Raw genomic sequence first — 24,029 nt, forward strand, 5'->3', positions numbered from 1 at the left:
AGGGAGGGAGGGAGAGGGAGAGAGGGAGGGAGAGGGAGAGAGGGAGGGAGGGAGAGAGGGAGAGAGAGGGAGAGAGGGAGGGAGGGAGAGAGGGAGGGAGAGAGAGGGAGGGAGGGAGGGAGAGGGAGGGAGGGCGTTGTTGTTGTGTATGCTAATCTGGAGCTGCTGCTTAAGAAGGCTGTGACTTCTCATTCCTCAGCTGAATGTGCTCTGGACTGCGATCTGAGGTGTAAAAAAAGACAGAAGAGAGAACGAGAAGGCACCGCTACACACACACACACACACCCCCATCCCAACCCATCCCAACCCACCCCCCAGGGCTGTGTTTGCAGCCACTGACCAGATCCAGATCCAGATCCAGATGCAGTGAGTGAGTGACCACTGCAGCAGTGCCCGTCACCAGGAGAGAAGGGAGAATGCACCTCTGATATAATGGACATAAAGGAATCGGGCAGTGTGGTCCTGACAGCTTATCATTCTTACACTCCCTCAAGACTGCCTATAATGGATCAAAGTTGTGTGGCAGAACTTCCAGCGCATCTTTCCTCTGGACGCAGGTAAAACCCAGTGTGCGCTCTGCTGCGCGTAACGTGAGACGGGTTCACTGACTGCGGGACAGTCAGTGTATGTCAGTTGTGTTGCACCACTGCATTCCCGACCGTGGCCATCGCTTATCTTTTGGTGCTGAGCCAAAAGAGTTGAGGTTTGCATTGGATTACTTCGCAATTTCAGGGTTCGTGTAACATTCTGTGGAACTGAGAAGCAGAACTTGTTGCAGTGGGAAAGAAAAACTGTCACCAGGTCTAATGCGCCTTAAAAAGAAATGCGGATTTGTTTTTAGATCCATAGGGTAGCTTTTTGTACACTCTTTTATACACTTTTATACACTCTGTATAAAGTACCAACGGGAGAAGTTAAGCCTTGGTTTAACTTCAAGCTTGATATTCTCATTTCACTCCTGGTATCGTTGCTTCAGTTTAAGAAGTGATCATAGAGTTGAATAGAGCAAAGACTATTCCTACTAATAGGGGGTGAGGACATGAGTTAAGTACTGTCATCGGTGGGGGTGGGGGGGAGGGAGTTTTTGCAAAAATTTTGTTTGGACCCAGAAAGTTATTAGAACATGAACTCCTTATCACAAGTTACTGATGAAACTGAATCTATAACAGCATTCAAAAGGGAATCGGATAAACACATGAAGCAAAGTATAATTAAATAATAATAACCCTTGCATTTGATATAGCGCTTTTCACGTCGGGAGGACGTCCCAAAGCGCTTCACAGAACACACTGTAAAGTGAATTGACTGTATATTTGTGGGCGAACGCGCACAGCAATGTCCCACAAACAGTCGTAGATTGAAAATGACCAATTTATTATTGTTTTTGGTTTTGGAGGAATTATTATTAGGCTCTGTGTGAAGTAAGGAAACTTGCCCAAGGTTTCGCCCTCTGCCTGGAATTGAACTCAGGTCTCTCACTTGCAAAGCGAGTGCTCTAACCACTGAGCTACAGGACTCCACAGTGACAGGATTCCACAGTTATGGGGAAAGAGCAGGGGATTGGGATTAGAGAACAGGGAGTCCTGTAGCTCAGTGGTTAGAGCACTGGTAGCGCGAAACATTGGGCAAGTTTCCTTACTTCACATGCTTCTGTTTACCTTGCAGTAAGTATGAACCCGATTGTTAGTCAATTGGCGGATCGCTTTTCCAGGGATAATAAATGCCCTAAAAAAGTTGGTCACACAATCCACTACTGTTTATGGGACACTCCTGTGCACAATTGGCTGCCACATTTCTCCCACAAAATATACAGCGGTGTATAGGTCAAGTGGTGTTAATTGACAGAGAGAGGGGAGATTATATAACAAAATAAATAAAAATAATTTGGTCACTCAATCTATGACTGTGTGTGGGACACTTCTGTGTGCAATTGGCTGCCGCGGTTTGCTCACAAAATGACAGTCAATTCACTTTACAGTATATTCTGTGAAGCGCTTTGAGACGTCTCGGAGACGTGATAAGATGCAAGTGCAAGGATTATTATTATTATGAGAGCCAGCACACAAAGATGGGCTCAATGGCCTCTTCTATTGCTGTAAAGGCTGTATGGGTGCTGACAGTTTAATTGCTCACAACATTTTGGCTTTGAAAAGTTTTTGATAAAGTGTTCGAAAGGTCAATATTGGAACAAATTTCCCTGCTCTCTCTCTTTTGCCCCAGTTGATCCCCTATTTTTACTCTTCCACCTTCTTTCATATTTTTCCTACCATCTCCCTTCTCTTTTTTCCAGCTTCTTTCTCTCTCCCACCTTCCTCCACCTTTCCTCTCCTCCCATCTCTTCTTTCTATCTGCACTATATAAGCTTTAAACTTCTACTTTGCTATTTCACCCTTACTTCAAACCAATCATTTCTCCCCTTTCTTTCTCTGTACCCTCTCTCTCTCTCTCCCCCTAGTTTTCCCCCTTTACCTTCCTGACAGCGCAGAATTTCTGTGATTTACTCACGTTAGAATTTCTTGAACTTTGTTCAACTTCTGGAAATTACTCTGTTTCTTTCTGCTCTATGGGTCTAAGATGTTTCCAAGGTGTTGTGCCCGGCAATGGAGTATCAACGCTGTTGCGGACAGACCAGCTAGCTTGGCTCATTGGCAGAACTCGGAGAGGCAGATGAGCCAAAAGGAAAGGGATTCTTCCCACTTCCAATCTTGTAAGCCAAAAAATGGTAGGGTAGTCCTAACCAGACACGCTGCTGGTATCTTGCAGGACAATGCTCTCAGTGACAAGCTATGCAGTTTTAACTGGTTAAACTCCAGCAATAACCAAAAGGGACTGGGGTTCCCAAGCTTAATTCCTTCCGAAGTTAGGCTAGCAGAGTACATCCCTCCGGAGAGAGAGTGTGCATTCCAATCTTAGTTAAATGGAATTTTCCACATGTAGGAGGTAGTATGCATAAGTGGAACTCTCAGTCTGGTTTTGGATGCTCATAATCCGATTGTGTCAGACACTCAGCTGATCCAATTTAAAAAAAATCTTCCCTTTGTTCCCTTTTGGGGTTTTGGCGCATTAAAGGTTCTGCTTTCTTCCCATTCGATCACTGTAAATAAACCTCAAGTGATTAACCCTTTGGGGTCCAGAATGAAAAACACAATTTAAATGGGAACACTGTCACTATAAAAATCCCTTTGGTATCTTAATTTGTCATGAAATTTACAATACACTGAACTTAAAATAAACTTTCCAGGCAGGGCGAAACCTTGGGCAAGTTTCCTTACTCCACACGCCTAATAATAATCCCTCCAAAGCCAAAAACAATAATAAATTGGTCATTTTCAATCTACGACTGTTTGTGGGACATTGCTGTGCGCAATTGGCTGCCGCGTTCGCCCACAAATATACAGTCAATTCACTTTACAGTGTGTTCTGTGAAGCGCTTTGGGACGTCCTCCTGACGTGAAAAGCGCTATATCAAATGCAAGGATTATTATTATTATTATTATAAAATCAAATTTTAAGGATATAAAACAGCAGTGTTGCACGTTATAAAATCTGATTTCAAAAGTGAATTGAATTGGATATATACTTGAAAATGAAAAAAAAACTGCAAGACTATGGAGAAAGACTGGGAGAGTGGGACTAATTGGAAGCTCTTTCAAAGAGTCGGCACAAGTACGATGGGCTGAATGCCCTCCTTCTGTGCTGTAGGATTCTATGATTTTAAGTGCTTTGAGACTCCTTGATAAGGCACTATTTCAAATGCAAGGATTTTTATTATTATCATTATCTTGTGAAGGAGATACGGGCATGCTCCATTCAAAGCACTTATAGTTCTCTGTGTAGTTTCATTCCCCGAACACCCACCCCCTAAAACACACACACACACACATCATAATACACACACAAACAACACACCTAGTGCGTTGATAGCAACTCAAATTCAGTCATTGAGGAACGGCAAATTCTGACCTATGTGCTGCCTTTTAATTTAGACTGGCCTTTGACCTCTGCCAGCTTTAATTCATATGTGGTTTTGTTAAAGCACAAGTTCCACGTGGCCTTGTTTGAGTGGAGAAACATGTCATTTAGCCCAGCAAACCTGCACTAGTGTTTTTAATCTTCTATCCCATATCTGCACCATGACCCGCTCTGCCATCCCCCACCTCCGCAACGTCGCCCGGCTCTGACACTGTCTCAAACTGCAGGCCGCCTAAACCCTCATACACGTCTTCATTACATCAAGGCTCAACTAACAAATTCACTGCTTGTCGGCCTCCCCAACTCCTCCCTCCACAGGCTGCAGATTATCCAGAACTCTGCAGCCCGTGTCCTCTCCCGCACTAGGTTCCGTGACCCTATCACCCCCATCCTGGCTTTCCATCACACAGAGGATACAGTTCAAGATCCTGGTCCTCACGTTCAAAGCCCTCCACAATCTTATTCGCTCCTACCTCTGCAACCTTCTAACCCCCTACCACCCTGTTCGTTCCCTTTGCTCAGCGGGCTCCGGCCTGCTTCATGTCCCCCACCTTGCTCGCCCCACTATCGGTGGGGGGACCTTCCACCACTCTGCACCCACCCTCTAGATCTCCATCCTGCAGTCCCTCTGTCTCGCCCCCTCCCTCGCCACCTTCAAGACCCACCTCAAGACCCTCCTCTTTGACCGTGCTTTCAATCACCCTGCTTCCCCCCCTGCCCTCCACTCGCCCCAACCCCGACCCTCAGCTCGCATCCGTAACTCTGTCTGTCCAGCGCTTTGGAACGTCCTCCTGACATGAAAGGCACTACACAAGTGTAATTTTGTTGTTGTTGTTAATCTTCAATTTCCTGCTCACTCTCCGTATCTTTTAAACAGTACAACTCTTCCAGTAGCTGTGTAATTCCTTTTTAAAAGAATTGATGGATTCCACATTCCAGCCACCTCCTGTGTAAAGAAATACTTTCTGATCTCCCCTTTAATTCCTCCCATGATCATTTCCACCATCTCATTACTCACTGATGGAAATAATCGGTTACTCTTTACCACATCCTAACCTTACACAATCCTGAAGACCTCTATCAGACCCCTTAACCTTCTGAGCTCCAGCGGAAAGATCCCAACCTCTCACCATAACTGAAAACCCTCATCCCTGGTAGCCTCCAGGTGAACTTACGCTGCAAATTTCATTGCTTTTAAATCCTTCCTATAATGAGATGCCTGAAACTGGACACTCCCAATTATGTCTTAACTAAGGCCTTGCACATGCCTATTGTGGAGGTGTTATTTCCACCCCCCAAGCTGCCGGCTGGGCGGGGAGAAGGTGGGGTGAGGGGGAAAAGTCAATCAGGCGATAGAATGTAGTGCTTAGAGTAAATAATGAGAAGCAAGGAGAGAGAAGGACTCCATTAAAACATGCACTTTTGTGACTCTGTTCTGGGCGGAGAGAGCCCGAGGTGCCTCATCCTAATGGTTGTTCTCCTTGCTTATTTCAGCTCTGTGCCTTTTCCCTGAGTCCTAAACTGAGAGTAGACTTACCATCCTGCAGCACATCTCAAAACACGCAAAGCTCTTGTCACATTTTAAACACGTAGAGTGACCCAGCCATGTATGCAGCAGGAAACCCGCAACCCCCAACCGCTGCACAAAATGTCACAAACAGTGGGATTAATTTAAAAAAGTGTGATTTAGGACATAAAATGGGTGAGAGCATTGCCATCCACTCACTAGAAAGCTTGCAAGGAGTTCCTGGTACCTATCATCCACCAAGTGAGGGTTCAAACCCATTCTTGTCAGATGTTAAATGAACTATGCTCCTTCGAGGGAGGTAAGCGGGGTCTTCTTGGAGTTGAACTGGCTCCAAGGTGACATGCTTCGCAACCACATCATTCCCACCCTCGCTCGCCTCCACTGGCTCCCCATCCCCCAGAGGATCGAATTCAAGATCCTCATCCTCACCTACAAGGCCATTCTCCCTCCTACCTCTCCGACCTACTATCCCCCTACCTACCTGCCCGTACCCTCCGTTCCTCTGGCTCCGGTCTGCTCCACATCCCTCGCCCTAACCGCCCTACCATCGGTGGCCGGGCCTTCTGCCTCTCAGCCCCTAGGCTCTGGAATTCCATCCCCCAGTGCCTTCGCCTTGCTTCCTCCCTTTCCTCCTTCAAGGCCGGTCTCAAGACCTTTCTCTTCAACTGTGCCTTCAGCTCCCCTCTCGACTCTCTACCCCCTCCTCGCTCCCTCCCTTCCCTCCCCTCACCCTGACCATTTCCCCACTGCTCGGGTCCCGACCCAACTGTCCAGCGCCTTGGGAAGTCCTCCCGACGTGAAAGGCGCTCTATAAATGAAATCTTTTTGTTGTTGTTGTTCTTGGTAACTGAATATTGAAATTGAGCCAATTCTCTTTGGTGGTCTTGCTAGTCCAATTCCTGATCCAGTGGTGCCCAATACTGCAGGGCACTGCTAATGACAGCACAACCAGTCTGGCTCATTGGCAGGACTTGAAAGGGCAGACCAGTCATTGGAGGCAGGGAATCCTCCCACTCAACTCCAATTAACCCTGCAAGCCAAAGCCCTAAAGGGTGGTCCTATCTGGACAAGCAGTGAGAAGGAAAGCTTGCCAGGCAGTGCTCTCAATGGTAAGCTGTGCAGTTTTAGCTCCAGCAGTTCCCCAACGCACAGTCTGCGATCCCCAAGCCTTGGCTTTTGGCCAACCTGTGCCTAATACTTTCCGGAATTCGGTAAACAGGATGCATCCCTCCAGGGAGAGAGTGCAATCCGTTCCAATAAACATCTCATTGGATTTCCGTATGTAGATGGGATGCACAAATCTAGCAGTTTGCTTTCGATACTCTTAAGCATGGTGATGGGTTGCTGCAGGTGTCAGACACCCGGGTTATCAAAGAAAAAAAACAAGCAGTAATGGAACAACTATGATGGGTCAAATGGGTACCTTCTGTGCTGAAAATTTTAATGTTAGGTGTCAGCCTGGCTCAGTTGGTAGCACTCTCGCATCTGAGTCAGAAACTTGTGAGTTCATGCCTCCATGTTTTGACTTTAACTCATACAGCTTAGGTTAACATTGCAATATAGTGCCTGGTGTCTACTGCAATGTCAGAGGTGCCATCTTTCAGGTGAGATGTTAAATCAAATCTCTAATTTCTTCCAATGTTCTGGCAAATAATCCCCCAAATAAAATTGTTCATTTACTTCTTGACTGTTTATGGGACATTGCTGTGAGCAAATTGGATGCCATGTTCACCTGCAAGATACACAATAACTACACCTCACAGTATATTCTCCTGACATTAAAGGCGGTATATCAAATACAAGGATTATTGTTATTACAATGGTCAAATCTAACCTAATGCTCGGCAATCACATTAAATTGTGTGATTTATTTTCTTGCTTACAAGCAAGTAAATGAATGGTCCTCCATTGTTTAAATAGTGAAGGGACAGATCTTCTCTCTCTTGAGCCTGTCACAATATTGGCTCAGCTAATCTCTGTGAAACCAATGTTCACATTCCAGTGTGATTGCTTTTGTACGGTAGCTCGTTATTTTAATGAGTATTCCAGCAAAGTTTTTTCTAAATTTAAAAAAAAGTAAATTCAGGGAAGCCACTTCGGATAAAGTAGATCTGAGAATAAGATAGAGCGGAAAAAAAACAAAGGCGACTGCAGTCCTGACCTCCTACTGTGGCTGTTGGGAATCTGTTCCCTTTCTGCTTTTTGTTGCAGTGTCAGGAGAATGGCGGGGGGCGGGGGAAGAAGCCGAGGGGAAGTGTTTAAGAAACTGATGCTGGGGAAGGGATCAGAGGGCTTTTAATAGTGAAGCATTTTGATGCAGAAGTGGGATTTGTGTCAGGCAGGGGGAGGCTGGTGCTGGAGAAGGGTTTTCGTGCAGAGGAGGGCTATTGGAAAATGGGGAAGGTTGAGGCTGATACAGGGGTTGGAGTTTGTGATGGGTAGGAGGTTGGTGTTGGGGAAGGGGTTATTGCATGAGGAGGAATTTGTGCTGTCATGCCAGGAGAAGGATTGTGTTGTAGGACATTCATGGGTGGTGTGCGTGTAGTGTGTGTGTGGGGTAATTAAGTAATTAAGACAGAAAATGATATAAAAAGAATAAAGGGTGATAAAGTGCAGCAGAGAGGAAGAATGAACAGAGATCCAAAGGAATGGAAGTTTGGGAAGAGGTGTAGATCTCAATTGGAAAAACTTTGAAGACCAAATCCCACTGGCACAGAGCCTACCATAGATTCATGGTTCCTTTCCCATTTGGTCAACCGGGTGTCTGGCACACGAAGGAAACTCATCACCATGCTTAAGAATATCCAAACCAGACTGCGCGTTCTCTGCAAGCCACCTCCATTTGCAAATGTCCGTGTCTGGAATGGAATGCACACTATCTCCCCTAAGCAATGTACCCTGCTTACCTAATTCTGCAGAGTAATAGGCATAGGTTGGCAAGAGCCATGGCTTGGGGATCCCAGAGTGTGTGTTGTGGTACTGCTGTTTAACCAGTTTTATACCAGCTACAACTACATAGCTTGCCATTGAAAGCATTGTCTGGCAAGCTTCTCACTGGTTCATGGATACAGCCACCTTCCAGTCTGAAAATAAAGCACAGTAGTTATGTTTTATAATGCTTTATCACATTGATCTCTTGGAAATTACTGTCCAGTGTAGCAATTTTTTTTGTAGGCAAATGTGGCATCTATTTTGCATATAGCAAAGTCCCACCAACAGCTATAGAGTGATAGATTAAGTTATCTGGAGAATTGCTGACCAGGACACTGGGAGAAATTCTCTTTTTGAACAGTGTACAGGATGTTTAACATCCATCTGAGGATAAAGTAAAAGAGACCTCATCTTATGTTTCCTCTGACAATTTAGCTCTGCCCCCCCCGCCCCTAAACCCTGCACCCACCCTGCAGTATTAGGCTTGTCAACCTGGACGTTTAGCTCAATTCCTAATACTGTACAGCCAGACTAGATCCTCATTACAGTGAACCCTAATCGTTGGAATACACACACACTTGCGTATACACTTCAGATACCTACTGCATGCTTTTCCTGTGCAGTTAAGGCAGGAACCTTGAGCATCTGCTGTGTGACTGCGCGTGTTTGTTGTTTTGGCTGAAGTCAGAGTTTAGTTTCTCTGTTTCCTCCATCCGTGCCGACTCCCCTGGTAGTTCAGCAGGCGCAGCTGATTGAGAACATCTGGCTCAGCTCCTTTGATCAAATTGGGTTGCTGTTTAGCCAGCCACTCTGTCCATTATGAAACTGGCCAGACCTTTTAGCTTTGATTAAAGGAATTATCCACAGAAAAAGCAATGTGATAATTGAGCAGTGATCTCTAGGGTTAAATAAGGTTAGCACCGGAGGGAATAGATAGTTTGTAGCAGTGACTATTGATGTAGGGCGTGAAACTGGCAAAATATTGATAAGGATGCACTTTTACATCGATATTAATTTTTATGATATTTTTGTGTGAACGAGAGGTCAGTGTAGGAATTGTATGCTTTTACCAGTGCTGATTCCAGTTATTGGCTGTATATTTGGATGTTTCGCTGTGGATATTCATTTCCAAATCTAAATGGAATATTGGGTGTGCCATTATATATTGGGAACTATAATTTGGCCCTTTGATTAATGAATGAAGTGAAAGGTGAAGGAAAACAACCGGGTTGAAAATGATCACATCAGAGAAAATTCCACCTGTAGATGTCTGGGGCTGGATGTGACATGCCCCCCCCCGATGTTGTATCAGATAAAATTGCTTGAGATGGTGGCTTAACTCAATAGGTGTTAGCAGTTCGTAGCACTCTCGTCTCTAAGTCAGAAAGTTGTGGGTTTAAGCCCCATGTTGGGACTTTGAACTCACACAGTTTAGGTTGACATCCCAACACAGTGCTGAGATGTGCTGCGTTGTTAAACGTGACGTTCTTCAGATGAGATATGAAACCGAGGTCCTTGTTCAGGTGGACGTTAAAGTTTCCGTGGCACTATTCGGAAAGAGATGGGAACGGCTGTTTGTGGGACCTTGCTATGCACAAATTTTGCTTTGGCTGCCATGTTCGCATACGTCACTATACTTTAAAATAAATCCTGTCTCAAAGATGTGATAAGGTGCTATTTCAATTGCAAGGATTATTATTGTTGTGTAACTCTGGCCTTTAGGAAACTGAAGCTGCATAGCTAAATCTATATCAGAGATAATCTCTAAAGCTCCAGAATACAAACAACGAAACTTGTGCGTTATGTGTCACTGCAAAAGCTAAGCGCTCCGGGATGCTACCCCGCATGAAGGGTGCTATATAAATGCAATTTGTTGTTGTTGCAAACATCAAAACAAACAATAGAAACTTAAGTGGTCAAATCTAGTGTCCCTACCATTTTATCAAGTATATGTACTTTCGTTTGGTGGTGGTGGGAGGAGGTAAGAATGAGAAAAAAGAGCAAATAGTTTAATTATTAGTTGATAAAGAAAATGTTTCCAAGATGTGGATGAAACACATAGAGCTCCTTCTTAATCCTGGGACTCCCGCTGGAAGGAAGGATTGCAGTCTTCCGTTCCTCCCGGCACCCCCCTTCCTCTGCAGTCCTGGCAATGCTTTGATACCCGGGCTGTAGGAATTGGACCTTCCCTATCTCTTTCCGACCACAGTTTGGGACTTTAGCCTCAGGCAGTACACCTGCCCATTCTCTTCCCTCCCCTTCCCCCAGGTAACCTGCCCTTTCTTAAGGTTCAAACAAATATCCGTAGTTTATTGATGATCACAGAAAGCGCTTACAAAATGGATAGTTTTAACATAAAACAAAGAATATACCTTTATCCTATAGGAACCTTCAGTGTTTATTGTGCAGGTTTTGTTTTGTAAACCATTTCCTGTTGGATGTGTTTGTGGAGAAGTACAAGGGAGGGAGGGGAGAGGGTATAGGTACAGAAGTACAATGGTACAAATACAGAGCAGCGTTTGCGTAAGTTGTTCTATTTTGATTTCCATATAACAGCACTTACTCAGTGGGATTTTTTATTTTCACGTGCCTGTCCAAATACTACACTGTTTATCCCCAATGGAAATAAATACATAAAATATAAAAAGAAGCTGCAGTTCTCCCACCTTCCAGTTATATATTATTTAATCTTAACTGGCTCTTCCAGTTATATATTATTTAATCTTAACTGAGATCAGCTAATATGCCTCCAGGATGGTTTACATATGCACATTGTTTACACATGGCTCATGATAGAACCTACTGTTAGGATTTTTGCTTTTATTCATTTTAATAAAATGACACAGCTCCTTTTAGAAGTCAAAATCTTCCCAGATATATTGGTCGTTCACTTCATGACTGTTTGTGGGACTTTGCTGTGGTTACATTAGTCACACATTTGGCAACATGTACACAGTTACTACACTATAACAATTACCCTTAAGCATTTTGCGACATTATGGACACTATATTAAAGTTAACGGGTTTTCAAAATTGGCAGCCACATTTGCCCACAAATGCACAGTCACTATGTGCAGTAAATCCTGTGAAGCACTTTGAGACGTTTCAACAGAGATAATGCTCTATCAAATGCAAGGATTCTTCTTTTATGATCTTCAACAGCAATGAGACCAACAGGACCTCTCTGTAATGCCTCCTCTGACATTGCAGTGCGCCTTTGCTCCCTCCAACAGTGCTTGCAGGAATGTCAAAATTTCCATGTTAAACCAACTAAATAATGCCATTCCAGATGCAGTGTTGAAAATGGGAAGAATTCTGTGCACTTTGCTCTGGGTCAGAAGGGAAAGCTTGAAAGACCTTATCTCACCAAGATTTGTTTCTGGTTTACAAACCAGAAAATCCTGCTTATTCTCAGCAAACAGGACATTCTGATCCTTAAAGACAGAGGCACAGGATATATGAATCAATTCATTTTTTTCTCACTAATTTTCCTCCTCCAGTTGAGTTGTCCCCCACCTCCTCCGAAGGCATTTGATCACCTCTTTCCTTCTAGTGGTCTACGTTTTTTTTGGGTGTCCTCCAGTAAAAGTTTCAAATGCACCGGGGGGAGAGGAGGTGGGAAGAGTCAGCACACGCTGAGCAAAATCACATCCTCAACCTGAAATCAATATACATCATCCATTGGGGAGGGTGGGGATTGAATGGGGGTGATCTAGCAATAAGGAGCACAAACCTTGGCTAATTTTCATTCAGCCTCCCCCAAATTCAGGGGCTTCAAAGCCTATTTTAGCACAATACTTGCTGCACTGGTTGAGGTCAATTAGTGATCTCAAGTTGCAGCTGAAGTCAAGGTCTCGTGAGTTGGCCGACCATACGGAGGATATCCCGCTGACAACAGGATTTATGTTCTGGTGGTGAACCGTCTCTGTAACGTTACCTCAAACAAGATGATTTGTTTTTCAATTTGCCATTAAGCCACAGATGGAGTATTATGTCTAGTCTGGGCTACCAGACTATAGAAAAGATGTCAAGTCCATAGAGAAGGTACAGAATCCTGCCACTAGTTCGCTGTTCAGCTTTATTATATATAATAATATTATAATCCTCACATTTAATATAGTGCCTTAACACATCTCAAAGCGCTTCACAGAATTTTTTTTGTAAATTGAATTGACTGTATTTCTGGGTGAAAAGCAGCACAGCAGTGACCCACAAACTGTTGTGAACTCAGTGACCACATTTTTGTTGTTGTTTTTGTTATTTTTTTGGAACGATTATTACACCCGGAAAAGCAATCCACCGATTGACAAACAGCCGGGTTCCTACTTACTGCATGTGGAGTAAGAAAATTTGCCCAAGGTTTCATCCCACCTGGGAACCAAACTCGGGTCCTCTCACTTGCTGAGCAGTCTTCAGCTGTTCCTTCTGGGCAGGTGATCTCCAGACACAAGTCTAACACTGGTTCATGAATGTATTTTTGGGGTCGACATTAGTGGTTAGCTGGTCTTTATAGATCTGTTTATCTATAGACCAAATAAATTGGTCATTTGCTTCATGGCTCATTGCAGGCCCTTCTGTGTGCATATTTCCTGCTGCACTGCTAATGCTGATTCTTTCTCTTGACCCAGAGTTGGCACTTGAGTTCTGCACAACAGATCAGCAGTTGTGTTAAGGAAGTGTTAATATTTTTAATAGTAATTATTGCTGGTGATAATTCTGACATTCAATATTGTATTTCATCCCTATAGAATATTATAGCATACAAACAGATCATTTAGCCCATCAAGCCTGCACTGGTATTTTTCTCCATCTGAGCCCTGATGGGGCTTGGACCCCCAGCTTTTTTCAGTTAGTTGAGCAGAGGGGATGACAGAAAAGTGGGTTAAGAGAAGAAATAGAGAGGTGCTAGGGCATGAAGGGATTTTTACGTGAAAGCAAGAGTCAAGGATTGGGGGAGTCCCAGGGTGTGTGTTGGGGTAACTGCTGGAGATTCTCCAGCTAAATCAGCATAGCTTGCCATTGAGAGCATTGTCTGGCAAGCTTCCTGCTGCTTGTCCATCTTGGACCACCCTCCCCAAGAGCTTTGGCTTTGTCTTAACAGGAATTGAGTTGGAAGAATCCCTAACCCCAGTCTGCCCTTCCATGTCCTGCCAATGAGGCAGGTTGGCTGATCTGCCACCAGCAGTGCCTTGTAGTACTGCTGTGCTGCCTGGCTCAGGAACTGGACTACTGAGACCGTCACAGAGGGTTGGTCAACATTCTCTTACAAAGCACGTCATCTTGGTGCCAGCTCAGCTCAGAGATCCTGCCTACCTTACAACCCCCGCCCTCACACACACACACAAGGAAACTAGTTCAACCTGAGTTCTGCTTAAGTCTTGATTGCTGCTTTGGCTGGGATTCAGCTATTTCAGCACAGTCCAGGATTAGAACCTGAACCATCCATATGGGTTCATTCTCATCTGAGTGGTGGCTTTGCCAACTAGGCCATCAGGAGGGGGAGGCAAAACCCTGAAAAAGCACATATTTACAATAGAGCAAGAAACAATGTTAATCTTTGGCTTTTTACTGAGGAAAGGCTGCTCAGGGTTTAACCAGCCAACTGGTTTTCGGACGTTTAATCCAGTGATTTACTTTGTAGCAGAAACAAAAAAGATAAGTGGCTATAAATAAATATAAAATCCTTGCATTTGAGATAGTGCTTTTTACGTCTTTGAGAAGTTTCAAAGCGCTTCACGGAATATACTGAAAAGTGAATCGGCTGTATATTTGTCGGCCAAGTGCAGCAGCCAATTGCGCACAGCAGTGTCCCACAAACAGTCGTGGATTGAAATGACCAATTTATTATTTTTTTTCTTGAGGGATTATTATCAGGCGTGTGGAGTAAAGAAACTTACGCAAGATTTCGCTCTGCCGGTAATCTAACCCAGATTTCTCACTTGCGAGGCGAGTGCTTTAACCACTGAGCTACAAGACTGCACCAGTATAAAGGACTCCACCATAAGTAGTTAACACAAGTATAAGGGAGTTAAAGAATTTGCTGAACTTCGAAATAACAGTTCTTTAAATAGCAATTGTGACATGTGCTTAGGCTTCCAAGACAGGACACTCAATATCTCTTTGTTTTGTGGGGTCAGACATTGCCTGGAAGCGATATAGTCTCATCCCATTGGGAGACCTCATGACACCACAGATATCAAAGCGTGCAAGGATTAGAATCTCTCAGTGTTCTGTCCGGCTGATGCAGTCAGCGCCCTGGTAGAAATTTGGTACCCCTTCTATCAGTTTTAAGCCACATCTTCGTGGAATTACCCTTTCAGAAGCTGCATCTTAGTTCTTTTCCCCAATGGTTGCTTATCTATGAGGTAAGCACAAAGCATGTATTCTTCGTAACTGCAGAAATGAAACACAATAATTTGCTGAGGGTGGACGTGTGCGGGGTGGAGGTGGTGGGGCTTGAGAGAACCTTTCTCCGAATGTCTCTTGCATTTCTACTTATTTGTAGAATCTGCGAGGAGCCAGTGCTGTCAGCGTTATGCTTTTCTTTGTTGAGAAACTGAGGTGAAAGGGTCAAGGTCACAGTGCAGGGCACCAGAAAAGTTGCAAAGTGAAGGAATGCGGGTGAGATAAATTAAGAAGTAATAGATAATAGGACTGCAAGCCTGGATTTTTAAAGCCAGTAGATTGCAGGAGAGAAAGGGACTGCAGGATGAAAGATTCATATCAAGAAACCCGGGGTTCTAGTTTGCGATATTTGCAGAAGGGGCTAATTTGAGTCTCTAGGATTGGATTAGAATCATAGAACCATAGAAATTAATGGCCATTCGATTTCTGAAAGCTGATACAGTACAAAGAAAGGCCTTTTTGGGGAAATGGCATTTTGCTCTGCAGCCTTTTATTTCACATGTAGGTGGTTTAGGAAATCATAATAATTATTATTACATTTGGTGTAGCGTCTTATCATATTGTTGAGATGTTTCAGAGCGCTCCACTGGATTTTACTTTCAAGTTTTGTGAGTCATTTGTAGGTGAATGTGTTTGCCAATTTGTGCACAGCAAGATCTCACAAATAGCTGTGAATAATAATAATCCTTGCATTTGATATAGTGCCTTATGACGTCATTGAGACGTCTCAAAGCTCCTCACGGGATATACTGTAAAGTGGATTGACGATTTTATGGGGCAAAATGAGGTAGCCAGTTTGTGCACCATAATATCACACAAACAGCCATGGAGTGAGTGACCAAATTTATTTGGGGGATTTATTGGTCAGGACGCTGGGAGAAACTCTTTTTTTTGAGCAGTGTCATATCTTTAACGTCCATCTAAACAGATGGATAGTTTAACATCTCACCGGAAGGACAACTAGTAACAGATATTTGTACACTATTTCTGAATCATGTTACACTGGGTCTAATTCAGAACATGGGCTAGCCACATAATGATTGTTGGATTCATTGCAGAGAGGATTAAGAGCATGTAATATGGCTATGTGCAATAATGCTTAGGAACATGAGAAGAAAGTAAAGAGGGAGATAATCATGTTCGTAACAAAGACAAAAGTGGATTGAAATGACGGGGTGGGGGAGAAAGAGAGAAAGTAAGAGGTTGTAGGCTAGAGGTGTGCAGGCTTGAGGCAAAAGAAGTAGCACTGATAAGACAAGCGACTACTTTAACTTGTGTCATGTCTTGGATTGTGTGGTTTAAGAACTGCCTTGTTAGGAGGGGAGCAGAATTCAAGTGTTGGATGCACTCAGACTTTATATTAGAGAGTTGAGGGAAAGGGAACGTTTGGCACACAAACATTTTGCTGTCACCATGATTCAGAGAAGCAAGTTATAACAAACGATACAAATTCTTTCATTTGATACTCCTTATCACATCCAATGTCTAAAAGTGCTTCAGAGTTTTTTTTCTGTAAAGTGTAGTGACTGTGTATTGGTAGAAAACACTGCCGAATAAACAGTCTAGAAGCTAATGGACATTTTTTTTAATCTGGGGGATTGCTAGCCAGGACACGGGAACAAACTACTTTTTCTTTTTGAATAGTGTCATAGGATCTTTAACTTCCACCTGAACAGGCAAACCTGACCTCAGTTTGACGTCTCATACGAAAGACGACACCTATGACAACGTAGCACTCCGCTAGCTCTGCATTAGAGTGTATTTCTAGACTACGCGCTCAAAAAGTCCTGACGTGGGGTTTGAACATACAGCCTTTCAACTTGGAAGCATGAGTGTTACCAAATAAGCCAAGCTGACAAAGTTCCAATTTGGGGGCAGGACATTAACTGGATGACGTGTGTGAAGGTCAGTAAACCCGACCTTAATCTTGGACCTACTGCAAGGTTTTCAGCAAAATGTGCCTTAAATGCAATTTTCCAGTCTAAACAACCAGATCTCAGTCAAAATCTTTCGAACAGGCTGTGTTTTTCCACTATCTGTTATGGGTAATTCTGGGATGACGCCAACACAATGCAGAAATACAGGCAGGTTTTAATGAGTTTCATTGGTACAAAAACAGTCAGAACACTTAACGAACTATTGTGAAGAGCTATGAGACGTTCTGATTTGTTAAGGGGCTATAAATATGCAAGGTCTTTCTTCTTTTAAGCTTTTATTAAGGGAACTCATAAGTCTAGGCTGACACTCCAATGCGGTGCTAAGGGTATCCAAACCTGACCTGGACAAAAAATATGTGTGTTTCTATATCTGTGGGCTGATGTGTGGTTTTGCTGTATGTGTGGTGTTGGTATGTGGGGTTGGTATTTATGTGTGCGCGTATCCAGGTGATGTGTGTGAGCGCACGCATGTGCTTGTGTGTGTGTGTGTGTGTGTGTGTGTGTGTGTGTGTGTGTGTAAGCAAGCATGGATGTTTGCCTGCAAACGAGCATGTGAGTTCAAGCATGCGTGCACGTATGTGTGGGATGGGGTGTCTCTGTGTGCAAATTAATACGTGTTTGTGGGATGACATGGGTGAGTGTGCATGTGGGGATTTGTGGGAATGTGCATGTGGGGCTATTACAGATAGATTTGAAGAATTGGATGTGATCCCTTTAATTTCTGTATACTCCTAAAACGACTCTGTTACAGAGCCAGCAGCCAACACAATGACTGAATGTTAGAAGAACTCACTTCAGTCAAACAGAAACCAGCAGCTTTTGCACAGCGGGTAGTTTGGTGCCTATCAGCCACTTGAAATCCCTTCACCTTTCACCCTCCTCTCTCTACTTTCAAATTCTGTCTAGAAACCTATCTCTTTGAATGCGCATTCAGTCACCTCCCTCCAATAATCCCACCCATCTCCCTCCCTGGTCATGTTCTCACCCCATCACTCTAAAATGGCTCTCCGCCATGAGATGAGCCTTGCAACATAAACCTGTCCATCAGACCAATGTGCAAGATGCTCAGCTCTGAGGTGATCTCACATCTCCGGGGTTGATGTGGCACATATGGGATTCCAGATTAAAAATACAAAGAGTCCCACGTACCTCATAAGGCGTCTTTTCCTTACTCCACATGCCTCTGTTTACCTAGCAATAAGTAGGAACCTGGTTGTTAGTTGATTGGCAGATTGCTTTTCTGGGGGTAATAAACCCAATAAATAAATAATAATTATTATTATCCACGACTATTTGTGGGACACTGATGTGCGCAATTGGTTTCCGCATTTCGCTCGCAAAATATACAATCAATTCACCTTGCAGTATATTCCGTGAAGTGCTTTGAGATGTCTTGAAGACACCATAAGGTGCTATACCAAATGCAAGAATTATTATTAATAATATTATTATTAGACCGATGTAATTATGTACTGGGGCTATGGCTGAGGCAGTATCTTTGGGATGTATACATTCCTGTCACAGGAAACCAGGTCCTCATTTGCTCTGGTTGTGTCCAAGTATTTGTCTCTAGTGTACAGAAGCAGCTAAATGCTACACTAAGGACTCATTTATAACAAACCCTGAAGCTTTTCATCATAAGAGATCACAAGAGAGGTTTGGATGAAGAAGGTCCTTCAGATCATTTACCCTCTTCCTTCCAGAATAACAATCCTACTGTATTCCTGTTATAATATGAAAGGACAGAAATTGCTCATGATTGTAGCCTTAAGATCATTGCTATTGAATTTTCCAAATTTCTGTGCGATCTTACATTTTGCCTTTAAAATTCGACACTGTTCTAATCACTAGCATTCCAAAAAAATCCCCTTATAAATTTCAAATTCAAAAAGACCAGTCAGTGTCAATAAAAATAATAATCCTCTCATTTGAAATAGCACCTTGTCACGTCTTCAATCCGCACCACAACTGGCACCGCCTTCCACCACCTCCGGAACATCGCCAGACTACAGCACTACCTCACCCCTCACGCTGCTGAAACTCTGGTCCACACCTTTATCACCTCAAGGCTGGACTACAGGAACTCTCTCCTCTTCGGCCTTCCTATCACCTCCCTCCACAAGCTGCAGATCATTCAGAACTCTGCAGCTCGTGTACTGTCCCGCACCAGGCTTCGTGACCACATCACTCCCACCCTCGCTCGCCTCCACTGGCTCCCCATCCCCCAGAGGATCGAATTCAAGATCCTCATTCTCACCTACAAGGCCATTCACAGCCTCGCTCCCTCCTACCTCTCCGACCTACTATCCCCCTACTTACCTGCTCGTATCCTCCATTCCTCTGGCTCCGTCTGCTCCACATCGCCTGCCCCAACCGCCCTACCATCGGTGGCACGGGCTTTCAGCCTCCCAGCCCCTAGGCTCTGGAACTCCATCCCACAGTGCCTTCGCCTTGCTTCCTCCCTTTCCTCCTTCAAGGCCGGTCTCAAGACCTTTTTCTTCAACCTTCAGCTCCCCTTTCGACTCTCTACCCCCTCCTCATTCCCTCCCTTCCTTCCCCTCACGCGGACCATTTCCCCCCTGCTCGGGTTCCGACCCAACTGTCCAGCGCCTTGGGACGTCCTCCCGATGTGAAAGGCGCTCGATAAATCCAATTTTGTTGTTGTTGTTGATGATGTCTTCTTATCAATGTTTTTTTTATTATTGAGTAGCTTGGTTGGTGAAACTGCTTTATCTCTTAGGAGGTGCTCGCTCTGTCCATTGATATTTGTTGTAAAGTCACTTTTGGTTTTATTAGTCGAAGCAGAGTTTTCCCCATTTTTTGAGGGGCAGGAGAATTGAACTAAGTATTGCCAGTTCCTGGCCTGTATTTTTCCTGTCAATGTAATAATCTCATGTTTGGCATTGATTCAGTATCTGTTTGGTGATACTCTGCATTGTTGTGTATTTGGTAAGTCCAGGGATGGGGTTGCCATGAATGAATTACTTTATATTTTAATTATAACATTTTTATATTAGAATCTATGCAAATAGTTTGTTAGCCTGGTTCAGTTGGTAGCACTCTTACCTCTGAAGCAAAAGGCTGTGGGTTCAAGCCTCATGTCGGGACTTGGAACTCATATAGTTCCTAAACTGACCCTGCAATTCATTGCTGAGAGGGCCCAACATTTTTGGAGGTGCTGTCCTTCGTAAATTGGTAAAAGGATAGAAAATAAAGTAAGGACAGATTCAAAGCAAGAATTTGCCTATTTTAGTATCTTGCATAGTCTGCCTGTTCACACGAATGTTAAAGATCCCATGGCATGATTTGAAAGAGAAGGGAGTTTCCCCCAATAAAATTGGTCATTCATTTCATGGCTGTTTGCAGTGTGCAGATTGGCTGCCACATTTGCTCGCAAAATGCACGGTCATTCCGGTTTACTGAATATCCTGCGAAGCACTTCAGGATGTCCTCCTGATGTGAAAGGCGATATTTCAAATGTAAAGTTTATTATTGATAATAATAAATACGAAATGGCCTATTATTGGCAGAAAATAATGAAAGAGGCCTTGAAATAAAATACGTTTGACAAACTATTCTAATGAGGAAATTTGTCAAACTCATCTACCCCTGTGGCTCTTTAGATAACATTGTGCCAACAACAACAACTTGCATTTATATAGCACCCTTCACGTGGGCTAGAGACCCGGATCGCTTGACAGTGGTGGAGTCTGACCACGAGTCAGGGGGAGAAGCGCTATGGGATGTTACCCCTTGTGAAGAGCGCTATGTAAATGCAAGTTGTTGTTGTTGTTGAGAGGGAGTGGGGAGGTGACCGTAAGCACGCTGAAAAAGGAAGGCCTAGGCGGGTTTTGAATGTGGAGAGGGAGGGGGCAAGGTGGAGCGATTGAGGGAGACAGTTCCAGAGTTTAGGGGCATTGTGGCTGAAGGCACAGTCACCAATGGTAGAGCGGAGGGGATGAGCTGCAGAACTCTGCAGCTCGTGTACTGTCCCGCACCAGGCTTCGTGACCACATCACTCCCACCCTCGCTCGCCTCCACTGGCTCCCCATCCCCCAGAGGATCGAATTCAAGATCCTCATCCTCACCTACAAGGCCATTCATGGCTTTGCTCCCTCCTACCTCTCTGACCTACTATCCCCCTACTTACCTGCCCGTACCCTCCGTTCCTCTGGATCTGGTCTGCTCCACATCCCCCGCCCCAACTGCCCTACCATCGGTGGCCGGGCCTTCAGCCTCTCAGCCCCGAGGCTCTGGAACTCCATCCCCCAGTGCCTTCGCCTTGCTTCCTCTCCAATGCCTTGACATCCTTCTTAAAGTGTGGGGCCCAGAACTGAACAAAGTACTCTAGCTGAGGCCTAACCAGTGTTTTATAAAGGTTCATCGTAACTATGTGGAAGTTGACCCCATGTCTGCAGATGACATGGCTGAGTGGGAGCATGTAGATAAGGAAGAGGACGGGGCCAAGGATGGAGGCCTTTGTGGACACCCTGTACCTTCCTATTCACCAGGAGAACTTCCTGATAATCTCTGAAATGATCCATAGAATATCTTTTACAATTTATCGGAGTGCCCAATAATCATGGCTGAATGATGGCACAAGATTCAAAGTAAAAATTTTAATATTATAGTATCCTTGACAACAATTCCCATGATAAAATTGGTTGTTCAATCATGGGTATGTATGTGGAATATTGCTATGCGCAAACTACAAAGAGTCACCTCCTATTCCGTTTACCTAACTTCCCTCTCAGGCCTGTTGTGAATTTACATGTGTATATGGTTTTTACCACTTCCTGCTGCATCTCTGTGAATTACATAAATGCTAATGGAAGTGTAGACAAATTCTGCTATTGTTACTGTGAGATTGTCTATCTAACCTGAGAGGGTAGAACACACACCACGTGCACCATTGGACTAGTTAAGTTACAACACTTTTGGGCTAGTTAAGTTATAATAAGCCTTGATACAGAACCTAGAAAGATAAAGCAACTCAAAGCATTTCATAGGTAGGTAATTTCTATCAAGTGCAGTGATTGTGTATTTTGTAATCGCCAATTTGTGCACAGCAATGTCCCACAAACAGTCATGAAGTGAATAACCAATTTTATCTGCGGGATTGTTGGCCAGGATACTGGGAGAAACTCCTTTGTCTTTTTGAATAGTATCACAATATCCACCTGAACAGGCAGATGGGTTCTCTGTTCAATGTCTTACCCAAAGATTTCTTTTCAGGAGTCCTGTAGCTCAGTGGTTAGAGCACTCGCTTTGCAAGCGAGAGACCTGAGTTCAATTCCAGGCAGTGCGAAACCTTGGGCAAGTTTCCTTACTCCACACGCCTTATAATAATCCCTCCAAAACCAAAAAACAATAATAAATTGGTCATTTTCAATCTACGACTGTTTGTGGGACATTGCTGTGCGCAATTGGCTGCCGCGTTCGCCCACAAATATATAGTCAATTCACTTTACAGTGTGTTCTGTGAAGCGCTTTGGGACGTCCTCCCGACGTGAAAAGCGCTATGTCAACATGCAAGGATTATTATTATTATTATTATTATTAATGGCACCTCTGACAGTGCAGTGCTTTCCCCAACACTGAACTGACTGTGCAGTGGGTAAACCATGTATAAATTATCCGAAAATTAAGGTGCACTGTTATGAGTTTAGCAAACCAATTCTTTTCAGGATAGCATTGGGCTCAGCTGATGTCTCTGTCAAATGTTTTCAGCTTAGGAGGAACAGAGAAAATAGGAGGAAAAAAATTGACAGACTCACCTTCCACTCCCACCATCCTTATCATGGAATCCTAGCATGTTACAGCACAGAATGTAATACTGACAATCAATCCTCCAGGTTATTCGGTCATTCATCTCGTAACTGTCTGTGGGACTTTGCTGTGTGCAAAAATGGAAGCTGCATTTGCCTCCAAAAAGCAACAACAACAACAACAACAAGATTCCATTTATAAAGCGCCTTTCACGTCAGGAGGACGTCCCAAGGCGCTGCACAGTTGGGTCATGACCCGAGCAGGGGGGAAATGGTCAGGGTGAGGGGAGGAAAGGGAGGGAGCGAGGAGGGGGGAAATGGTCAGGGTGAGGGGAGGGAAGGGAGGGAGCGAGAAGGGGGAAGAGAGTCGAGAGGGGAGCTGAAGGCTCGGTCAAAGAGAACGAATCACTATGTGGCTGGACATTAACTTGAAGTTAACTTGAAGCTCTTTGAGACATTTTGGAGCTACAGGCAATAAAAAACTGTATTGATTTGTGGTATTTCTTAAAACTACTAGAATTCAGGTCGACCTACACAAATGCCACTCCAGAGGTAGGAGTCCCCATTTGCTTGACTCGAGATTACAAATTAGACCCCATTTAGAGTATTCAATCATATTCTCACCACTGAAAATAGAAATAATAATGCGGTGTCTTTCTTTTCATAAAAACAAGCCATGATAAAAAATATATTTGGTATATCCTTACATGGAGGACGTCTCAAAGAGCTTCACAGAAATATACTCTAACATGTAGTGACTATCTGTAGGCAGAAGTGGCAGCCAAGTTGCACACAGCAATGTCTCATAAACAGCCGTGAAGTGAATGGGCAATTTAATTTGGGGGATTGTTGGCCAGAACACTGGAAGAAATGCCCTTCTCTTCTTGAGTCATGTCATGGAATCTTCAGCCTCCACTTGGACAGACAATTTACAATCTCATCCAAAGGATGACACCTCCGATAATGCAACCCCCCACCCCAAACGCTACATTGGAGTATGAGCCTAGACTGTATGAGCTCAATATCCCAATGCAACACATGAACCCACGACTTTCTGTCTCGAGAGCTGAGCGTGTTACCAACTGAGCCAGGCTGTCACATGGGTGCCGTTTCACCCATCAGTACAAATCTGCCCCAGTGTTATATTTTTTCTCCACACGAGGAGCCTAATCTACTGTCTCTTCAACAGAGTCTGTGGCTGTAAATACTTATCTAAGATGATATTGCCAAGTGACCCTGACCTCACCTATCTTCACTTACCGACATTCGCTGGAAGGTGAGGAGGGATCTGCCCGCAAAAGCCGCCGGTTGAATCTCATGTTGAGTTTGTGTCTGAACAATTTGTACATGAGATTACAGTGCACTAGCAATGCTAATGTGTCAGATATCAAAGAGGCAGGAGGTTGAGTGCAAGACCCAAAGAGGTCACTGACTGGAGCAGGGAGAGGATAGGAAAGTGAAGGGGATGAAAGCGGAGAAACAGCAGGA

At 44.1% G+C, this 24,029-nt stretch overlaps 1 protein-coding gene across 2 annotated transcripts in view; it reads left to right on the plus strand.

Annotated features, from left to right (window-relative positions):
* The first annotated feature begins 293 nt into the window (after positions 1 to 293).
* LOC103181059 (rho GTPase-activating protein 28) overlaps positions 294 to 24,029 on the plus strand; it is a 65,431-nt gene continuing 41,695 nt past the window's right edge. The window contains exons 1-2 of one of the 2 annotated variants that reach the window (XM_007897261.2): positions 294 to 557; positions 23,731 to 23,817. In XM_007897261.2, coding sequence (XP_007895452.1) covers positions 433 to 557; positions 23,731 to 23,817 — 212 coding nt within the window. In that variant the 5' untranslated portion in view covers positions 294 to 432. Of the gene's footprint in view, positions 558 to 16,631; positions 16,742 to 23,730; positions 23,818 to 24,029 lie in introns of those variants that run through there. The other variant, XM_007897264.1, reaches the window with a different exon arrangement.

Source organism: Callorhinchus milii, unplaced genomic scaffold (genome assembly GCF_018977255.1).
Source record: "Callorhinchus milii isolate IMCB2004 unplaced genomic scaffold, IMCB_Cmil_1.0 Scaffold2, whole genome shotgun sequence".
NCBI lineage: Eukaryota > Metazoa > Chordata > Chondrichthyes > Chimaeriformes > Callorhinchidae > Callorhinchus > Callorhinchus milii.